Genomic DNA, 20,720 nt, shown 5'->3' with positions numbered 1-20,720 from the left:
TTCTGATGAGTTTTAAAAGCTAAATACTCTATTATTGCTCTTAGAAATCTTTCCTTTATATTTCATACAACTGTACAGTTAAAGCTTTAAAAACCTTCTAATTTGCTTTTATAAAATGAAAAATATGTAAAACATGTTCACTTAACATTCCATATTTCAGACTTGGGCTGCAATCCACCACACAATGTTGCTGTCTGTTCTCGTTTTCAGAGGGCTCAATAGAAATAAAAGATGCAGTCCTGTCTGACTAGCTCCATCTGAGCAGAGGAAAGCTTGCTAGAACCCTCTTCAGTTCTGCTCTTACCCCACGTAGAAAATAAAAACCCTTTAGTTTTTTCATAATGTTTTAAACTTGTTTTCTGTGTTACATATTAACAAAGCATTTCCCTGCTAAAGGAAAATGTTTATTACAACAAAAACATTAAACTCATCTTTTTTACTTCTACAAAGCAAGCCAACCTCTAAAATTATATCAAATTTAGAATCCGGATAAACGATTTTTAATTTTTTTTTTGTTGTCAAACAAGGACGATGAAGTTATTCCAGATCCTCTAGTCAGGGCTTTTAGACACCTCCTGAATGTATAACAGCTGTGATTAAATTATAAGGCTTTGCAGTTTGGTTGATGGAACTCAGCTACGATAAAAATGCTTTTCAGTCTAAACAGTAGCCCCAGAGAACTAGCAGGTCACTAGAAGTGCAAAGGCTTTCTTACTGATACAACTACATAAAAGCTGAAAACAATCTTTTGTAAATGGGGACTTGAAAATGAAGAAGTCATAGCTGTTCTGTTAGGCAAGTTCTGCAAGGACACAAGAAGGTGTTACGCCTGCCCAGGCCTGCTCAGCCTCTAGGCAATAATAATCTACAAAGGTGGAACTGATTTGATCTTTCATCTTTCTGTCCTTGTCTTCCCCCCAAAACTCCCAAATCTTCTGTCTTGCTATCATCATGCCCTGCATTAGTAGGATGAGAGATCTGTTGAAGTTGATCACACATGTACAAAAGAGAGTGTAAGATCCCAAGATGTGCTTCAACTCCTACTGGAAAACAATGGCTGAGTCTTTCTCAGAGACCCAAAATGAAAACGCACATTCACTCACACACAGTGTGTGTGAGGGGGAGGGGAAGAAATACTCCATCGCTGTGAAAACCTAGGGCTTAAAGGCACACCATCAACAATCAACTGCAAGTGGTTAGAGATTTGTAGGAAAGATAAAAGACTTACAGCTGCAGTTCCGACTGTTGGGTTCCAAGGCATAGTGAGATGCACATCCGCATCTATAGCCATTTGGTATGGCAAGGCACAACTGTCCACAGTGACCATTATTTTGCATGCAGTCATTCAAGCCATCCTGCCGTGAAGAATGAAAGACCAATATGTCCATCACAAAATCCAAACGCCCCTGAATTAGTGTACGGTTCCTCCCATTTGTCTTGTCAGCTCTTTCTATACTGTGAAGGTTCCAATCTGTCCAGTAGATGAAGTCACTGTACTGAGTCAGTCCAAAAGGATGAGGTAGATCATCTGCTATTATTTCCCGTTCTTGCCCTGAAAAAGATGACCGCACATTAACAGACATGGTAATTGCAACTTGGTAGGTAATATGATAAATAGTTCACTTATTGTCTAAAATTCATATATTGGTTTCCAAACACAGCATGTCTAATTTGATGACATGGAATTGACTTTTAACTATAATAGATGCAGGTCACCGATCACCAATTCTTTGCAAAATTCTGTTCTTTCCAAGGGAGCTTGCACAGCAACTCTGTTGAACTGCACCCTATATTATTTTATAGTAGCAGAGAAATGCTCTAGTTGTGAATTAGACAGAGAGACCACAGGAGATACTATGCAAACGCTATCCTTACAAGACTTTCTCCTGAGTACTCCTTCAGCCCTTCAAAGTTAATCTGTATGACAGTTTGGGATTCCGTAGCTCAGACACAGCACTCAAGTTAAATACTACTTCCAGACAAGGTTACCCAAGAAGGCAGTTCACCTTCCTTTACAAATGCTATTCTTTGACAATTTTGTAATATCCCTTGTTGGAGTCATCCAGAATCTCTGGTGTATCCCCTCCCCCCACAACAACTAAAGCCTCTTAATTTACAAGTGAACTGGGGAATACAAAATGGGATGGAAGAATAGAGCACCTGGAGGCATGTGCTGGCAGCACCAGTGGCGAAGGGTTTTTTTCACCACCAACAACCTATTAACAGCATCTCACCTAGTCCAATTATTTACAATGGTTTGGGTTCTATCAACACCTTGATCATAATCCACAGACCAAGAAGAGAATTTGATCGTTATGACAGTATAGCTAAACTTTTTGCATGTACATCCTCTCCTATCCAGTCCAACACGGATGCTTGGTTTAACGTAGGTCTTCTGTTCAAAGCCTCAGAAGCATCTTGTTCATACATCAGGGAGACATACAACAGATCTGTGTCCAATAGGGATGGGCACAAACTGGGGGAAATGACGGTTCATTTCATTTCATGATTTGCTTGATTTCTGATCCAGTTTGTGTTTTGTTGGTTCATTTGGTTCAGAAGGTATAAAACATACTGGGAGTCTTCAGCAGGCTCTCTACCATCTGCTCCCCAAGGCTGGCAATGACTGGATTTGGAATGTCCAAGTTATATCCCCCCAAAGCAAGTGCTCCTGGGAAGCTCAGCTTCAGCTCTCACAACTCTTCATGTTGCAGAATAGAAGCTCCGTGATTGACTCACGGAGCTGCCAATCAACCTGCTATGGTTTTTCTAGGGTTCCCAGAAGTCCACCCCCAGCGTTGCCTAGGAATTGACTGAATCAGCACCAGGCTATCAGGGAAAATGAACTAAAAAAAACAAATCAAATGAAGCACCAAGGTCCAGACCGGTTGAGAACGAACCACAAATAGGCACGAATAGCAATTCACAGTTTGGTTTGTGCCCTGAGGTTCTTGGATAGATGAAGACCACCACCCTGCAAAATAGATGCTTGTCTTTTCTGACTACTTAAATCATGCCAGAATAAAACCTTTAGCTGGAATTATAACTACCTCTTTGGTTGGATGAATTTTCTTAAATTCCTTAAGGAGGCAGTAGTGAGACCTTTATTAAAGAACCATTGTCGAGACAAAGGACACCAATTACAGGTTGGTGGCACAAATTTCCTTTGGGGGATAAGGTGACTGTGTGAATGGTGACTGAACAACACTGAGGATACCTGAATGACAATTCTGCCTTGATCCATTTCAATTTGGCTTAAGGCCTGGCATTGGGACAGAGATATCTTTAGTTACACTGGCAGATGATCTCTTTCTATGGATGGATATCTTCTTTGTTAATTATGGCAGAATGATTGGCAGCATTTGAAGTACAGAGGGTTTGGGTCTTTTTTGTCTGGTAGGACACATGGAGCTTCCCACTGGTGATGTACAAACAATTCCCTGGCCTCTCGTGTGGGGTTTTTCAGGGTTTCATTCACATATGTGTTCAATTTTATATTTAGCTATTAAATGACATCATCTGGAAAACTGGGGCTGGATATTAATATATATTATCTCATTGATTTTATTGCAATTTAACTGTTTTTCATGTCTTTTAAATTTTGTATGAGCACTTCAAGGGAACAGCAGCCTATAAATTGAATTAATGACAACAATGTGTCAAGGACATCTAGCTCAGTATTTAGTTAACTAAATCCCTAGAAAAAAAATTGCCCATAGTCAATGTCTAAATGCAGTACACAAGTAGACATGGAGAACAAGCTGAAGTAATTTAAACAAGACACAGGTTATGCTGTCTTTACACCTGATATTCTAGAGGGATTAATCTTCCTGTTTTTGTTGGGGTCAGGTTATCTTTGAGCATATAAAAAACCTGAGGAGCTCTATGCTAGTTCGGGGAAGTACAGACTGTAGAGCAGCAGTGTCAAACATGCAGCCCAGGGGCCAAATCAGACCCCTGGACAGCTCCTATCAGGCCTGTGAGCAAATAGCTGTTACCTGCTTCCTTCTCCCTCTCTCTTGCTTCCTTCTGTGACACAGCTTGATTCACCAGGCTTGCTCAATCACACAGGAGTTATAGTAACACAGGAGCTACAGAGCAAAGCCTCTATTTTCTCCATGGGTTGAGGCTCCTCCCTTGGGAAGGAAGGGGAGGAGGGAGAGATTGCTTTGCCAGGCTCACTCAGTCACACAGCAAAGTTACTGAGCCAAGCCTCCCTTTTATTGGCTGAGGCTCCTCCCCCTCTTTATCCGCTGGGGAGGAAGAGAGAGAGGGGGAAAGAGTGAGAGTTTTCTTTGCCCAGTACATGGGAGAGAACAAAGCACCTTTAAGACCAGCAAGGTATTCAAGGTATGAACTTTTTACTGAGGGAGAGAGAGAGAGTTGTTGGCTCGTTATGTCAGGATTCTCCGGGGTGCAACAGGGTTTGCCTCCCCCTTTTCATTGTATTCATGCCTTCATGATTCAGTCTTTCTCAGTAGGAAAGCAATGTGAACTATTCAGATAAGGAATTTATTTATTTATTCTATAACTTATATCCCGCCCTTCCCATAAAATGGCTCAGGGCGGCTCACAGCAAATAACAACAATCCAATTAGGTGGATGAGGCTGAGAGTGTGTGTCCAGACCAAGTTCACCCAGCACATTTCCTTTGTAGACTGGGGAGTTTTAACCTAGGCTTCCCAGATAGCGGACTGATCCTGATCATTATACATGGTTATCTCTCTATTTTTGCACTGCGCCATATGAGTTGCAGTTATTTTTCTGGGAAGACTATAGTTTTGTAGATAAACACATAGCCCTCACTCTGTGCCACGACACTTTCACATGTACTTGACCAGCACACAAAGCAATTTATATACAAAAGCTTACAATGCTCAGCCATGCCATGTTTTGTTCTGGGTCCTAGGCACAAAACATTGACCATGAGATTTCTGTAATGAGTGTCAATAAATCAAAAGTAGGTTTGCAATTTACAGATACACACCTGAACAACATACTCAAGATTGCCATGGCACAGACACTGACTCCAGATTTTATGCAGCAATTCAGAGCACAAGGTGTCAGTTATAATAGACGGTTAAATAAACAAAATACTGCAAGAGTGCTAATTTTTAAGCATGTTTTATGTTTTTTAAAAATCTTTAATTGTGTTTGTCTGTGTTCTTTATAAAGTTTACATCTCGGTTACCTGGCATTACATTTTATTACACACATGGCGTGGCCTGACAAGATCTCATTTATGTCAGATCTGGCCCTCGTAACAAATAAGTTTGACGCCCCTGCTGTCGAGCTTCCCAGATCACAAGAGAAAGCATGTCCCAATGAAAATTGCCACTAGGACGGTCTTTCAGGCTGCCTGTATGATAAAGGGCTGTATTACAGTTTTAGTGCTCACAGAGTTATGAAATTATCACCCCTAGTCTAGGAGTCTCAAAATTATCTAGGGGAGAGGGGAATCAGCAGGGTTCAGGGGTGTAAAGAAACTACAACGGCAGTTTACTTCTGTATGCTTCCTCTTTCTGGCAGAAGCAACCCCAGCATATTAGCTGCACCTCTAAAACTGTGTAAGATTTTGCCCTTCCAAACCCTGTGTAAGGGCATAGCCATTCAGGAGTGTTTTCCAAGATGATGGATAAACTAAAAAGGCACCTGATTTTTATCACTGTATTTTTTAATAACGGTAATGTTACATTTTTAATAACATTTGTAAGCTGCCTTGCATTATCATTGGAAGAACGTGGGGTAAAACAAAATTACTTTTCTAATACACAGGTGCATATTTTCATTGATAGAAAAATCCAAGATCTAAGGATCTGAATTTACAAAAGAATGTTTTTTAAAATATTTAAAATATTTGAAGAAATAAAATATTTAAATATTATTCAAATTTGATCTAAAAGGCGTCACATGCGGTAGATGTATGAACTTTAACACTGCTTAGGATGGTCCTACTAATATACCAGAATATTGGAATGTTTTATAGTTTGACATTACATGAATAAGCTTAAGAGATACTCAGACCCTCTCATATATGGTCTAATGAAAGCCTAGTTGTCATGATATTTTAACCACAAATGACAGTTCACTTTCTTGTCTGCAAAACAAGGCTGCCAACCAGGATGAAACCTCACTTTGGAATCCTGATTTGTAGGGAAGAGAACAAATGTACTGGCTTGCAGACTCCAAGTATTAGATGTCAGAAGGCAGGCAAGGCAGAGTTGTTAAATCCAAGGACAGGGGTCCAGAAGTCAGAGAAGGCAGAGTCGGTGGCTTAGCATCTATCATACGCGCTCCATCCACACCTAACAGCCTCTCTCGGCTGGTTTTTATAGCCCCATGCTTAAAGGTCATGCTTGCAGCAAGCAGCTCAGAAGCAACCTTGCAACTACTCATCTTTGTTATCAGCAAGAAGCTGGCATTGGGCCAGGAGGCATGCACTTTGTCAACTTGTCTGCAGCTCTGTTCTCAGCATCCGTCTGTAGCACTCTAAGGGTATGGGTGATACTGGTGGTCTGGAAATGGCCCACTGAGGTTCACCTGCTGAATCAGGGCTGGAAGGTATGTCAGTGGCTCTGCACCAGCTATTGGCTGTGAATCCTGACAAGCCTGCAGCTCATTTTCCTGCTGATCAGCTTCTGTTAACTCAAGGCTAGCTAAGTAGGGCTTCTCTTTTCCTAAGGAGTCCTTGCTATCACTGAGCCATGGCTGGTCCACAATAGCAAACCACACTTTGTGGTTCAGATGTAACTCACCATGGTTTGGTACAAAATCAGTTTTTCATTAGTCTGCTGTATGTAAGGGTCCACCCTAAACTTGTTCATACTGTCACAAGCTATTGTTACTATGCCACACAGTCAACAGACGAATTGAGATAAAGTGGGGAATTTCACCTTTAGACACATGGAATTCTTGGATTAATGTTCACTCATTCAGTTTCATAGGTGCCACCTGTATATTTCATTTTTGATATTTTTAAACTACTGGCATACCTAGCATATTTGATGATTCAATCATGCTTGTGTCCAGGTCAGTCCAATAGAGTCTTTGATCTTCATAATCAATAGTGAGATCATTGGCACGTCCTACTTTATCCACTAGAGTGATGCTGTTTGTTCCATCCATATAAGCCCGAACAATCTTTGGTTTGCCTCCCCATTCTGTCCAGTACATGTACCTGGAATTGAAATGAAGCAGAATCCAGTATAAAAAGTGATCCATTTAAAGACAGTGTTGCTTAGCTATTCTGGAAATCTAAAAACAATGATCAATGTAGACCTTACACATAAATGTTCACACATGGAATAAGTGGGAATAAATATCCTTAAAAGGGAACATGAGCCACTCATCTAAGAGTGCTTTATTTCATACTAGGAATAAGGCCTGTCGTGGGAAAAATACAATGGGCTTAAGAAAGAGGCTCTTGGCGAGTGCCCTTCCATGCTTACCACCTTCCCACCCACCCAAGTAAAGGCATTCACTCCCCCCACCCTTGGTGTCTCTCCCCTCATTTCTCACTCCTGTTCTAACTACCCCCACCCCCTTCTTCCTCTCAACTACCCATGGCACTCCACTTCTCCCCCCCCCCACCTGTGACATTCACCCTCCACCCTTGCTGTTTCCCCCCCGCATACCCCAACCCTTGGCCTTCACTCACTTCCCACCCACCCCACAGATACTGGCTTCCCACTGCACTTGCATGTGTGTCGCCATGGCTGCGATGGCTCAAAGCTCTGAAAAAGGCCCAGAATGGAGAGAAGGAGGAATAACTATGGGTGGTGGTGAGGAGACAATGGTCACAGATGCTGAAGCTCAGTTTTCCTTTTGTTTGCAGTGCATTGTTGCCATCTTTTCCTGTCATATTCAGTCTTCTTCCCCCCCCGCTTTAATTTATGGTTTATTGAGTTATAAATTATACATACATTACAATATACATTCCATCATAATTCATAATCCATCCAAAAAAACAGTAGTTAATTAAAAACAGAGAACAAAGGTAGTTATTCCACATAATTTTTTTATGCTTATTAAACTTAAACCATCATTTCACTTTCATTATATCCATATTCAGTCTTGTGGTGTTTAGCATCAGCGTGAGCTTGTGGTGTGAACTTTATTTTTTGGCCTGGAATGGTTCTGTTATGGTATACTGTAGAGCAGGGGTGGCCAAACTGTGGCTCAGAAGTCACATGTGGTTCTTTTACACATAATGTGTAGCTCTTGAAGCCCCCACCACCCTGTTGGCCAGCTTGAAGAAGGCATTTGTCTCTTTAAATCACTTCTCTATGTCAGCTAGTGGCTTGAAGAATGCAGTTAAAGTTGCTTTCTTTCCAGCTCTCCCCCTCCATCTACTTGGCTTCTTTGCTTCCTTGCAGCTCTCAAACATCTGACACTTATGTCTTGTGACTCTGAAACATCTGACATTTATTCTATGTGGCTCTTACGCTAAGCAAATTTGACCACCCCTGCCACAGAATATGTGCCTCAAGGCAGCCGTTTTCTGTAGGGCAACTGATCTTTCAGTTTTCCATCTCCCCCCCTCTCTGCAGCCTCTACCTAGGAAAATACAGTCTTTATCCGCAGTGGGAACCAAAGCAGGAAGGAAGTGACCTCAGTAGGGTATAATGACACAGAGTCCACCCTGCAAAGCAGCCATTTTCTCCAGGGGAGCTGATCTCTGCCATCTGGAGAGCAGTTGTAATTCTGAGTGAATGCCAGCCCTCACTTGGAGATTGGCAACAATCCAGGCAGAAATGGCTGGTTTGGAGGGTGGAGTCTATGAGAGAGAGGAGCAGACTCAACCAATGGGAAATAAGTACAGTTGACTGGTGGCTGACCTGCCAATGGCTGATATTGTATGTTCATGGGCCAATGGGAGAGCCAGAAAGTGCCAGTATGCAAGGCTTTTATTATTTATGATGATGCCCATGGATCTGTTTAGGCCCAATCCAAAATCCAGATAGAGTGCTCAGCTACAATGTAAAAAGAATCAGCCATGGGCATATGAAATAAAACACACTTGGATGAGTGACCCATGTTGCATTTACCCTGTATTTGATCACTGTTGGCTTTTAGTTCCATTCTGTATATCAGGGGTGGCCAACGGTAGCTCTCCAGATGTTTTTTGCCTACAACTCCCATCAGCCTCAGCCATTGACCATGCTGGCTGGGGCTGATGGGAGTTGTAGGCAAAAAAAAAAATCTGGAGAGCTACCGTTGGCCACCCCTGCTGTATATGATTAGGGGTTTTTTTTAGAACAAATTTTATTTATAATCCAAGCAGGCTATACATGTATATATACAAAGCAGTAAGAAATAATACTAAATCAAAACTTAATACAATATAAAGAAAAATAGGAATAGTTATACAGTTTCAAAAATATGTTCAAAAGTATATTAGATTTCTATGATAGTGTGGCTTTGGAACAATATTATGTTCTGCCATATAGCTTATTAGAGGATACCATATTGCAACCACATTGTTTTTATATGATTAGTTTGAAATATATTGATGCTAAATTTATGGCATGCTCAGCTTGTATTTTACCACCAAGGAAGGTTTTTTAGCTGAAATGTATTAGTATTTGGATATATTTTGTACCTTTTAACCTGTATTTATATATTCTGACATTTGTCCTGATAATTGGTATAGGAACTTATATAGAGAACCACAGATATAAAGTTTTTGTTGTGATTTTAATATTTCCTATGCATAATCAAAATACATTACATATTAGCACTGCATGTTAAGCCATATTTGATTATTGGTTTGTCTCAACTTTTTTTGGTTACCCTTCCCATAAAGGTCCCCCCCCCCCTTTTGTCTTTCTTAGCCATTCTGGTCCTTTGTTTACATGTGTTCATGTACTTTAAAAGGTAGATTTTATAACAGTGAACTTAAGGTGCTTAATGAATAACATTAATTGTAATTACACATTCTCTCTTTTATTATGCAGAATGGTTAATGAATATTTTAAAGCAGTAGAGGATTCCTGTGAACTTAAACTGGACTTGTAACCATTCATCTGATACAGACATCACTATGTTGAGTCCAGTGACATCTAAATGACCACCTCTGCATGTCCTGCTGTATGCAAACATTTGGCTTGCACAGAACTCTCCATGCAGTAAGATGGGCAATTCAGAAGTGTGCATACTCTCCATTACTAATAGACATCAACAGACAGTTAAACTTGACAGTTAAATCACTTTCATAGTCTGTGATTAGGAAAATATTCACTTAAAATTATATATCACTCAAGAGGAACAGAACTATTTAATATACGGCTAACTTTCAACTATTGATGATGGAAAGTGCTGTCAAGTCACAGCTAACTTATGGTGACCCCATCGGGTTTTCAGGGTGGTTTGCCATTGCCTGTCTCTGCATAATGACTCTGGTATTCTTTGGAGATCTTCCATCCAAATGCTAGCCAGGGCCAACCCTGCTTAGCTTCCAAGATCTGATTAGATCAGGCTAGCTTGGGCTATCCAGGTCAGGGCACTTTCAACCATTACTAATGTAATATGGCACCAAGGAAGCTAAGAGGAAACTTATGTATAGTTTTACTGACCGACTTAAAAACATCTTGATTGGAAATCAAAATGGTGCACAGGAGTCTTCCAAAATGGGCAATTACAGGTTTGGACCCACTTTGATCCTTCTGCAGTCTGAATGATTTCTGCACACAGAGTGCAACTTTCTTGCCTCCTATCTCCCGTTGCAGCCTAAAATGTCCCCCCACCCCCTCATCAGCTTTGAGGATACTACTCCTTGGAGCAGTATCCTGAGTGGAGTGGTTGGCTGCAACAGGAGGGGAAAGGTAAGGAAGTCACACTCAGCAGGCAGAAATCCTTCTGTCTGCAAAAACGCTCCAGTGAATCCTGGCCACAATTCCTTCCAAAGGCTGATAGCAGTTGCTAGTATATGGGAAACCATTTGATTCTGCTCCAATGCAGTGTGGGTCATGCTTGGATTTAAAGGAGGGGAGGGGATCACAGGAACTGGCAATGGGCATGAAGAAGCATTGGGATTCACATTTGAGATTTCTGGATTTATTTCTCAATTTAAAGCAGCATTCCCAGACCATATTTGTCACCATTTACTGGATACAGCCATACTGCCTTGCAGTACAGTACTGTTATAAACAGCACACGAAGTCATTCACATCTGCTTGTCACCTCTATTGTTAACAAAATTAGTATTCTGTCCTAGAAGCACAAGCTACAACATTATTCACAAATTTCTTTATGAGATGAAAGATTAATGCTGTACATGTCAACCAACCATTCAAGCAATGATGCTCCCAAACTGGCTAAGAGATTTACAGAATATAACTAGAAATGTTCACCTTTGATTAAATTAAATGCCTAAGATTTAAAGTACATTACAAAAATATCCCTTTAGCATGGCCTTTGTAGACCTGCAGCCTATTGCTGCTCCAGTGACGCTACACTACACTAAAAGAGAACACAAACCTTCCTTACCCTTTAGATGGGTCAAGGGCCAGAGATCTTGGGTTGTCTAAATCCTTCCACACAAGAACTTGTCGGTACAAGCCATCCAGGCGTGCCACTTCAATTCTGTTAGTTCCAGTATCTGCCCAATAAAGGTTTTTTCCCATCCAGTCTACTGCCATTCCTTCAGGGTAATCCAATCCAAATTCAATCACATGCTCAACAGCACTTCCATTCATGAAAGCCCTGCTTATCGTCTAGAAAATAATTTTAGAAAAAATATGACAAGAGTTCAAGAACATAAAACAAAAGATTTACTAAAAGGTATTTATAACAAAAGATTTACTAAAAGGTATTTATAACAAGAGAGAAATATTCTCATTTTGAAACAAATCCCATAAAGAAAACCCATTTTTCTAACTTTAGAAACTAGAGGCTGGATCCAGCATTAGACTGGTGGAAGGCACTGAAGGATGCAGACCTTCACTGCATTTTCCTCACACCAGCAGTCTCTTCTGACTTTGAAAGATGACTTCCAGGGCTGTGGGACCTGTGTGGACTAATAGTCACAAAGGTCAGGGGGAGAGCCAGGGTAGTGGAAAGAGAGGTGGATAAGGACCCTGGGCAACTCATGTTCAAATCCACACTTCTACCATGGAAGCTTACTGGGTGACCTCAGGCCCACCACAAACACAGAATGGAGAAGGGGAGAACAATGTTCTAAGCCACTCTGAGTCCCAACTGTGGGGAGAAAAGCAGGAAATAAATAAATGCAAATAAGCAAATGTGTAAATGTATTTGACACAGATGAAGGCAAAACTGCCCCCACTCTTCTGACACTGGAGCTATACTTGCATAGGAGTGAGGAGCAATTTTGCTTCCTCTCAATCACAGTAGTCTATTCAGTTAGTAATCTATTCAGGTCCTGTGACCTCCATGAGAACTTTTCTGAAGTCAAAATGAAACTGTTGGTGAGGGAAAGGCACCAAAAATCTGTTTTCCCAAGATTACTGGATCCAACAAACTATGTATCTGTACAGCTTGTGAAGCACACTTTACAATCTATTCATATGTACTTCATCTGAAACTGGCTCACTACTAACACATTTTATCTTGTAAAGTTTATAGAACAATTTTATTCATTATCAAGTAATTTGATAAGCTAGATGTTTAGTCAGTTAACAAAAACAACCTGTCTGGGTTAAAATGCCATGAATACCTTTAAACTAATATCTGTCCAATAGATTCTGTTGTCAGACACATCAAAGTCAAGAGCAGAAGCTTCTTTGACACCAGTAAGAGGAATAGCTACATCATTATTGTTTGTTTCAAGAGAAATCCTATGAATGGCTGCTCTGCTGGTGAAGACAAGGAAGGCTTCTGGAATGATGCAAGTCTTCATATCACTAAGTAGCTCCAAACCAATGGGGCAGGCACACTTGAACTCCTGAGGTGTGAAGAAACACAGGTGGCTGCAGCCTCCGTTGTTCTCAGCACATGGATTTGTTCCTAGAAAATAAAGCAGTCCTTTGAAGAAATGGTTCTGGCTAGAATGGAATTATGTGCACCAAGGACATTGGGGTGGGACTGCAAGAGAACTGAATCAGATCAAAGTGCTCAAAACAGATCTTACTGCAGTACATATTTGTCTTCTGGGATTATTCTGAGTGACTACTGAGTCCCACCCTCCTCCCCAGATATTTATTTTATTCATGCTTGACTGCTGGTGGTAAGCAGCAGCTAAAGCATAACACCTCAAGGGGAAAAAACAACCACCACCTCTATGAACACTGCACTCCTGAGTAGCGCAGCATGAATTTATGCTGAAGTGTCAAAACAGGCGGTGGAAAGCAATGTGAAATGCACTATACTAGACACCAGGAAGTTCCATTTCATTATGCTGCTTTGTTTATCAGGCAACTCTCAAGATTCTGCTCATCTTCACCTGCCGACTACCTAAGCATTTGATGCTTTGAGGGTACATAATTGTATCACCGTGGATAAATGCAGGGACAGTGACATACACAATATCCATAAGGAAATGCTGATATAGCAAGCAGGATAAAAGCAGACTGAAGGCTTTGCAGAACAGAAACGGAAAGTAATAAAAAGGAAATAATGTAACTAAAATTCCAATTAGGGGAGAAACGACTGTCTTTTTGTAGGAGCAAGCAGCAGGTGAAGTGTGAGCTCAGATGAAGAAAAGCAAGACAAGATTTTGTAAATATACAGTGTGGAACTTTCTACTTGTAGACAAGAAGGGTGTGAACGATTGTTCCTTTCAGACATAATTAAACTGAAAGCCTTCCTAGACATAAAAATAGGTCAAAAGTGCATAATGGGATTTGAAGTTCATAATTTATGCATCTTGCCACTAAGAGGTTAGAAAGAGAAAGTTTTACAAAGGGATATATGTTTCATGGTGAATTACATTTCTTCCTCATTTGAACAATACACAACAAAATACTCATGTATTTTCATGTAACCATGAAAAGAAAAAATAAATATAAGTCAGCACTCTTTAACACTATCTTATGGGCCACTGAACAGAATGGACTCCATACTCAATTTAACGCCCCCCTCCCGGCGGTGCCTGGGGCAAGCGCCCCCTCTGCTTCCCCTCAGATCTGGCCCTTTAGTAATGGTAGACTTCCCAGTATTAGCTACCCACATCACAGGAGATCAGAATGACAGCCCCTTTGCTTCCTCCCATATTTCCCAAATTGCATACTTTCAGCCTTCTACTACCAGCGGAAATCAACAACTGCAGAGAGCAGCAAAGGCCTTTGTCCAACTTACTTATTTTAATGGCTGAAGATAAGTAAATTACTTGCCACTTAATTTCTTTAAGCTAAGTAAGAGCCCTTATGATGGTTCTGGGTTGGAGGGTGTTTGCTCACTTTTCCCCTTCAGTCCAATACCTATCAAAGAGTGACTTAGCATAATACTTCACACCAAAATCCAGTGTGCAGCTTAGAGACCTGGTATCATATCCAGAGGCTCCTAAAACACAGTGGTAGCATCTCCAGGTGCTTTCATTTATGTGAAAGAAGATCAAAATGATTTCCTTTCTTTTTCCTTTTTCCCATTGAAGCTCTGTGAGACAGTGCTCTTGAGCAGCAGAAATAATTATAACTTGAAAGACAAAATAGCTGAAAAAATTGACTACAGATAAAGTATTTTTGTATTGCAAAGTAGAAAATGTGAAGTGGCCAGAATTGAAAATTAAGAACAAGCTAAAAAATGGATAATAAAGAGAGCTCTGATATTCTTATAAAATGGATATTTGAGAAGAATATGAAAAGAGGTATCAATCATCTAAAGAGCATGGACAGAGTCATTCAGAATACAGGATATTCATAAATCTACTCCGGCACACCTCAAAAGGATTAGCATTTAACCAAGCCAGAGAGAAGGGCCTCACATATTGATAGCGATGGATATGATGGAAGATTTTTTGGGAGCGGAAATACCAAAATATTGAGAGGAACAAACACAACGTGCTCTAAATCTGGTACTTGGATAGTCAAGGTCCACAACATAAAACCAGAGCTTAAATCTCATTTTCCAAAACAAACCCTAACAGCACAATCCTAAAAGGCAGGGGAAGGGGGGGGGGCAAAAGTGCTTTGGAAACAAACTAACTCCTATGTGGGCATAAGTGTCAGTCTAGATCATGTTATGCCAGCGCAAATGGGAGTTATGTCAGTGCAGTTGTGCCCATGCACTCAGCTGCTCATGTCTGTTGGCGCAGGGGCATGGCAGCTGGGCGATGGTGCAACTGGGGCGTAGATGGTCATGCTGGCGTAGGTAGTGGCGTTGTTGGGGGTGTGATCGGAATTAGTCAGTTTCCTAAGACTTTTCAGCCTCAAAATGCCCCCTGAGACAGGTGTAAAGTTACAACAACGAAAAAGCTGGTGTGTCCCATTTGCTGCCTTGGATCATGAAAATAAAATCTGCTGACATTGCTGACGTAACCACAAAACCCCTCAGGGAGCCCACTACAGGTTGCATCAATCCCTTCCCACCCTGAGCTGGCCAAGCCCCCACCCAGCACCCAATCATGCCCCTCCCCCACAAAAACTTCCACTCAGGCCTCACGCAACTCTTTAAGTAGGGTGCACAGCAGGGGACTCTGTCTTGGAGCTCTCTGCCGTGTAGGCTTAGAGCAAGGGGCAAGGTCCTTTGGTGGTAGGTGATGCACAGAGAGAGCACTTAAGACAGTACAGGGCGAGCACTTTGACATGTAAGAAGAGCGAGGTCTTTACTCATCAGCCACTCCTCCTGTGAGCTTGTCTAAGAGGGAGGGCTTCTTTGTGCCGGGGGGGGGCAGGGAGTAATCTGAGCAAATAAGCCACCTCATCACACTGAGCAGAGTGTGAGGTTGGACAGGTGTGGGGAGTCAGAGGGTCTTTTCTCCACTCATACCACGGGAGCTGGGGGATGGCCTTCGGCCAGATGCAATCCCTCAGCCTGACCAACTCTATGGGGATGTCATGTTCAAGGCACAGAGAAGAGGGGAAAGATGCAACCTGTATGTGTGTGGGGGAGGGTGCCAATGGAATGGGTGCCTGCCTGGGGCTTTGAACTCTGTCTCTGCTCCAGAACAGGGTTCATCTGGCACCTGGGGAGGGAGGGCAGCAGTACACATGGGGGGAGGGCACTGTGTCGCAGGAGTTTCCGGAATCAGTGTTGGGGGGGAGCCAAGCCACAATTCAGAAAATAACTTGGATAACTGGTTCTCTTGAAACTTTCCAATATGATTTTTAGCTGTCATTTTTTTAAAAACTATGCTGGTCTAAAGGCCATAATAAACAACTACTGCTGCTGCTGTCATTTTTTCATTTAACAGTCTGTTAAACATTCAAGATCTTTTTCTGCACCAAGGGTAGACACTAACACTTTGTAACGAAAACAGTTTTGAAACAGTGGAAATCAATCTCATGTTTCCTTTTGCTTACCAACTGCTTTGGTGACACTTGCTGCTTTAAGGCCCATCAAGTCTGGCAACTGATCAATGATTATGTCCCTACTTGCTCGGATTTTATGAACTCTTTCAATGCTTCGCCTCTGCCAGTCTGTCCAATAGATGTAGTCTCCAAGTAAAGTAAACCCAAATATATGTGGAAGCTTATCTTCAATTAGAGTTTTTCTCATGGTACCATCCATATTTATCACCTGCAGATGCAATAAGGAAAAAAAATCAAATATTTCAGATTGCAGTGATAGTTTGAAAGAATACAAGAATTTCTATGTCAAAGTAAAGCAAGGTCTACATACAGTTTTATTCTATTTCCAGAAGCATTTGGTCAGATTCTACTGGGAGATAAGAACATAAGAACATAAGAGAAGCCATGTTGGATCAGGCCAACGGCCCATCAAGTCCAACACTCTGTGTCACACAGTGGCAAAAAATGTTATATACACACATACACTGTGGCTAATAGCCACTGATGGACCTGTGCTCCATATTTTTATCTAAACCCCTCTTGAAGGTGGCTATACTTGTGGCCACCACCACCTCCTGTGGCAGTGAATTCCACATGTTAATCACCCTTTGGGTGAAGAAGTACTTCCTTTTATCCGTTTTAACCTGTCTGCTCAGCAATTTCATCGAATGCCCACGAGTTCTTGTATTGTGAGAAAGGGAGAAAGTACTTCTTTCTCTACTTTCTCCATCCCATGCATTATCTTGTAAACCTCTATCATGTCACCCCGCAGTCGACGTTTCTCCAAGCTAAAGAGTCACAAGCGTTTCAACCTTTCTTCATAGGGAAAGTGCTCCAGCCCTTTAATCATTCTAGTTGCCCTTCTCTGCACCTTCTCTAAAGCTATAATATCCTTTTTGAGGTGCGGCGACCAGAACTGCACACAGTACTCCAAATGAGACCGCACCATCGATTTATACAGGGGCATTATGATACTGGCTGATTTGTTTTCAATTCCCTTCCTAATAATTCCCAGCATGGCATTGGCCTTTTTTATTGCAAACGCACACTGTCTTGACACTTTCAGTGAGTTATCTATCATGACCCCAAGATCTCTCTCTTGATCAGTCTCTGCCAGTTCACACCCCATCAACTTGTATTTGTAGCTGGGATTCTTAGCCCCAATGTGCATTACTTTGCACTTGGCCACATTGAACCGCATCTGCCACGTTGACGCCCACTCACCCAGCCTCAACAGATCCCTTTGGAGTTCCTCACAATCCTCTCTGGTTCTCACCACCCTGAACAATTTAGTGTCATCCGCAAACTTGGCCACTTCACTGCTCACTCCCAACTCTAAATCATTTATGAACAAGTTAAAGAGCATGGGACCCAGTACCGAGCCCTGTGGCACCCCACTGCTTACCGCCCTCCAAGCAAGATCTCCTAGCAAGACGTGAAACAGGCTGTCTGCTGTCCCCAGAACATGGCATCCAGATCTCTCTGTACACAGAAGTTCTATTGAGCTAAGATAGTCTAATGGCAACTCAGAACATATCCTCTACATATTTGCCTAATTCCTTAAAGAGCCACCAAGGCTAGCTCCTATCACCATACCTTGTGTCAGCATCTTCTGTACTGCTATTAGTTTCCATCATTAGTCTAGAACATGGGTGTCAAACTTATGGCCTACAGGGCTGCCACTACAGTCCAAGAGAACTGGGACCTCCCCCTCCTGCCCCCACCCATTGAAGTTCCGAGGCTGCCAACAATGTTTCCAGCTCCTTCTGCCTTGTCACTGCATGATTCAGCTGGAAGCTCCTCTGAGCTTGCAAACTGTAAAGAAAACGCATAATGGATTTTTCACTGAGGTCTCTTCACCCAGATAGATTACTCAAGGCCTGTTTCTAGCAATAGAAACAGTGCTCTGGGACTGGAATGACAGTCCCTAACAATAGAATCTGTGTTCTGGGACTGGAATGGCAAGGTGCAGAGTGGAAGGACAGACCCTGGGAGTAGCAGCAGCATTCTGGGAATGGAATTTCACTCTGGGGGCCCTCATTCCAATCCCAGAACACTTCTGCTTCTCTCAGGGACTGTCATTTCACTTTGTGGGCTAGTTCCAGAGTTCTAGTTCCAGAGTAGTCTATCTGGACCCATAGATCTTAATTGAAAATCCATTTTGCATTTTCCTTGCAACTTTGCCTGTGCTGCGATGTATTTCAATGGAGAGGAGTTCAAGTAGGTTCACTTTCCAGCATTTGTATGGCCAGTTTGCTAGAGTTGCCTCCTTGCAAATAAAGGGCTGATGTTTTGAGCCAGCTTGTCTCTGCTGAATGGACCTGAGAACTGGTGCTTAGTGAGTACTCTAACTTGGGAATCCACAGCCAAAGGGGGATATTACACCGGAGAGCCACTGCCTAGACTCATAGCATTTTATATTTTTAGTTCACATTTTTTTGTTTCTGCTGTGATCCTTGTGCTTTTTCTTGATGTTTTATTTTAGAAATTGCATTGCCAAATCTCAGTATCCCCCACCTTTCCATTTTAAACAAACTATCACAAGAGTTTTAAACATGTTTGTATTTTAAGTAAAAAATTAATATCTTTGTGCCTGTATCCTTTATAAAGTTTATATCTCCACTACCTGGCATTGTATTTTATGACATGCATGGCCTGGCCCCACAAAGTTCCATTTATGTCAAAATCCAGCCCTCCTAACAAATGAGTTTGACACCCTTGGTCTAGAACTTACTTCCAATAAATTTCCTTGGATGAACATGTTTTGGCCATTTTAATCCATGATTATATCCAGGTTAGATTACTTCAATACACTGTAAGTGTGGTTAAAGGGGAAAAATGGACCAAGGGGAGTAATATTATTTATTGTTATATAGTTATGTAGCAGCAACTTTGGGCATCATTGGAAGCTTCCTTGCAGACTGAACTGGTGATAGCGCTATTTGGTTACTGTTTGGAAGCAAAACATTATGCCTCACATCTCAATTATGTAGTATCTTTACTTAAAGATAAAGGAAATGGAAATGTATATCTGGGATTTTTATATGACGCTTATACTGCGTTAGACCATTGCTCCATCAAAGTCAATATTGTATACTCTGACTGGCAGTGGGTCTCCAAGGATTTAGGTAGAGGTCTCTCACATCATCTGCTATCTGATTCTACTAACTGGAAGAAGACAATGACATTGGATTTATATTCTGCCCTCCACCCTGAATCAGAGACTCAGAGCGGCTCACAATCTCCTTTATCTTCCTCCCCCACAACAAACACCTTGTGAGGTGGCTGAGAGAGCTTTCCCAGAAGCTGCCCTTTCAAGGACAACTCTGGTGAGAGCTATGGCTAACCAAAGGCCATTCCAGCAGCTGCAGGTGGAAGAGTGGGGAATCAAACCTGGTTTTCCCAGATAAGAGTCCGCACACTTAACCACTACACCAAACTGGATCTCTCTGGAGATGTCAGCGACTAGTATCTTTTACAGGCAAAGCAGATACATCACCACAAAGCCATATTTTAAAAGAGATAATTAAACCCCAGAAGAAAAATGGGAAGTCTTACTGATAGATCAATGGTCAATTTCAGGGATTCTAGCAAGTGCCTACTAATTGTAGTGATTATGCTGTAGTAGAGTGGGATTTGATAATAAAAACACACTCATATTCTTAAGAAATACACAGTGTCACTTCACACAGATCAACTATGCTTTGGATGTTAAGAGATCCTATGCATTCTTACAGTAATTTAACGTACACTGAGAAATCACATAATCCTGGTATGGGCTACCACATGCTGATTCATGGCATGGGAAGGGAATGGGCATGAACATGCTGAGCCCAACCACTGCCTTTGTGCAGCTGCCTGACTCTCAACAGAGTAGGAATGCCTGGAGGAAGTGGCTATGCCTGCACCCCCTCCCCATCATCAGGAACATTCAGAAAGCAGTTGAAAGTAACACCATTCAAAACAGGACTTGACTGACATGTCACAGAAAAGGATTTAGTAACTGTGGTACAAGATATTTAAACCCCCAAATGCTTAGTCAGCTGTCATACATCCTATGTGCTGGATCACATATGACTGAGTTTGCAGAACAGATCTTTGCTGCTTCCCCTTCTGCCTTCCCCAAATAGTTGTTCCTGGGGGTTGTTGGATTCTTAAGCACAGCACAGAATGAGGTAGACTCACAGAGTGAAGTATAATGAAGCTATAGCAAAAAGGGGTAAATTAGTAGAAATAAGTCTTCCAATAATTTGTAAGTTCTTGCCCTGTTCACAGAAGAGTTTGGTGTGTGGGTGAGTGTGTGACTTCTGCCAA

General features: G+C 41.7%; 1 protein-coding gene across 1 annotated transcript in view; it reads right to left on the bottom strand.

Moving 5' to 3' along the window:
• LRP5 (LDL receptor related protein 5) overlaps positions 1–20,720 on the bottom strand; it is a 182,958-nt gene that overhangs the window by 35,547 nt on the left and 126,691 nt on the right. Inside the window, exons 8-12 of the mRNA XM_060262966.1 lie at positions 16,419–16,635; positions 12,677–12,966; positions 11,488–11,714; positions 6,993–7,177; positions 1,229–1,552 (exon numbers count right to left, since the gene is read on the bottom strand). Coding sequence (XP_060118949.1) covers positions 1,229–1,552; positions 6,993–7,177; positions 11,488–11,714; positions 12,677–12,966; positions 16,419–16,635 — 1,243 coding nt within the window. The remainder of the gene's footprint in view (positions 1–1,228; positions 1,553–6,992; positions 7,178–11,487; positions 11,715–12,676; positions 12,967–16,418; positions 16,636–20,720) is intronic.

The sequence above is a fragment of the Heteronotia binoei genome, chromosome 21, assembly GCF_032191835.1.
Source record: "Heteronotia binoei isolate CCM8104 ecotype False Entrance Well chromosome 21, APGP_CSIRO_Hbin_v1, whole genome shotgun sequence".
Lineage (NCBI taxonomy): Eukaryota > Metazoa > Chordata > Lepidosauria > Squamata > Gekkonidae > Heteronotia > Heteronotia binoei.
The sequence above is the reverse complement of the archived record's forward strand: the minus strand, read 5'-3'. Positions and strand labels throughout refer to the sequence as shown.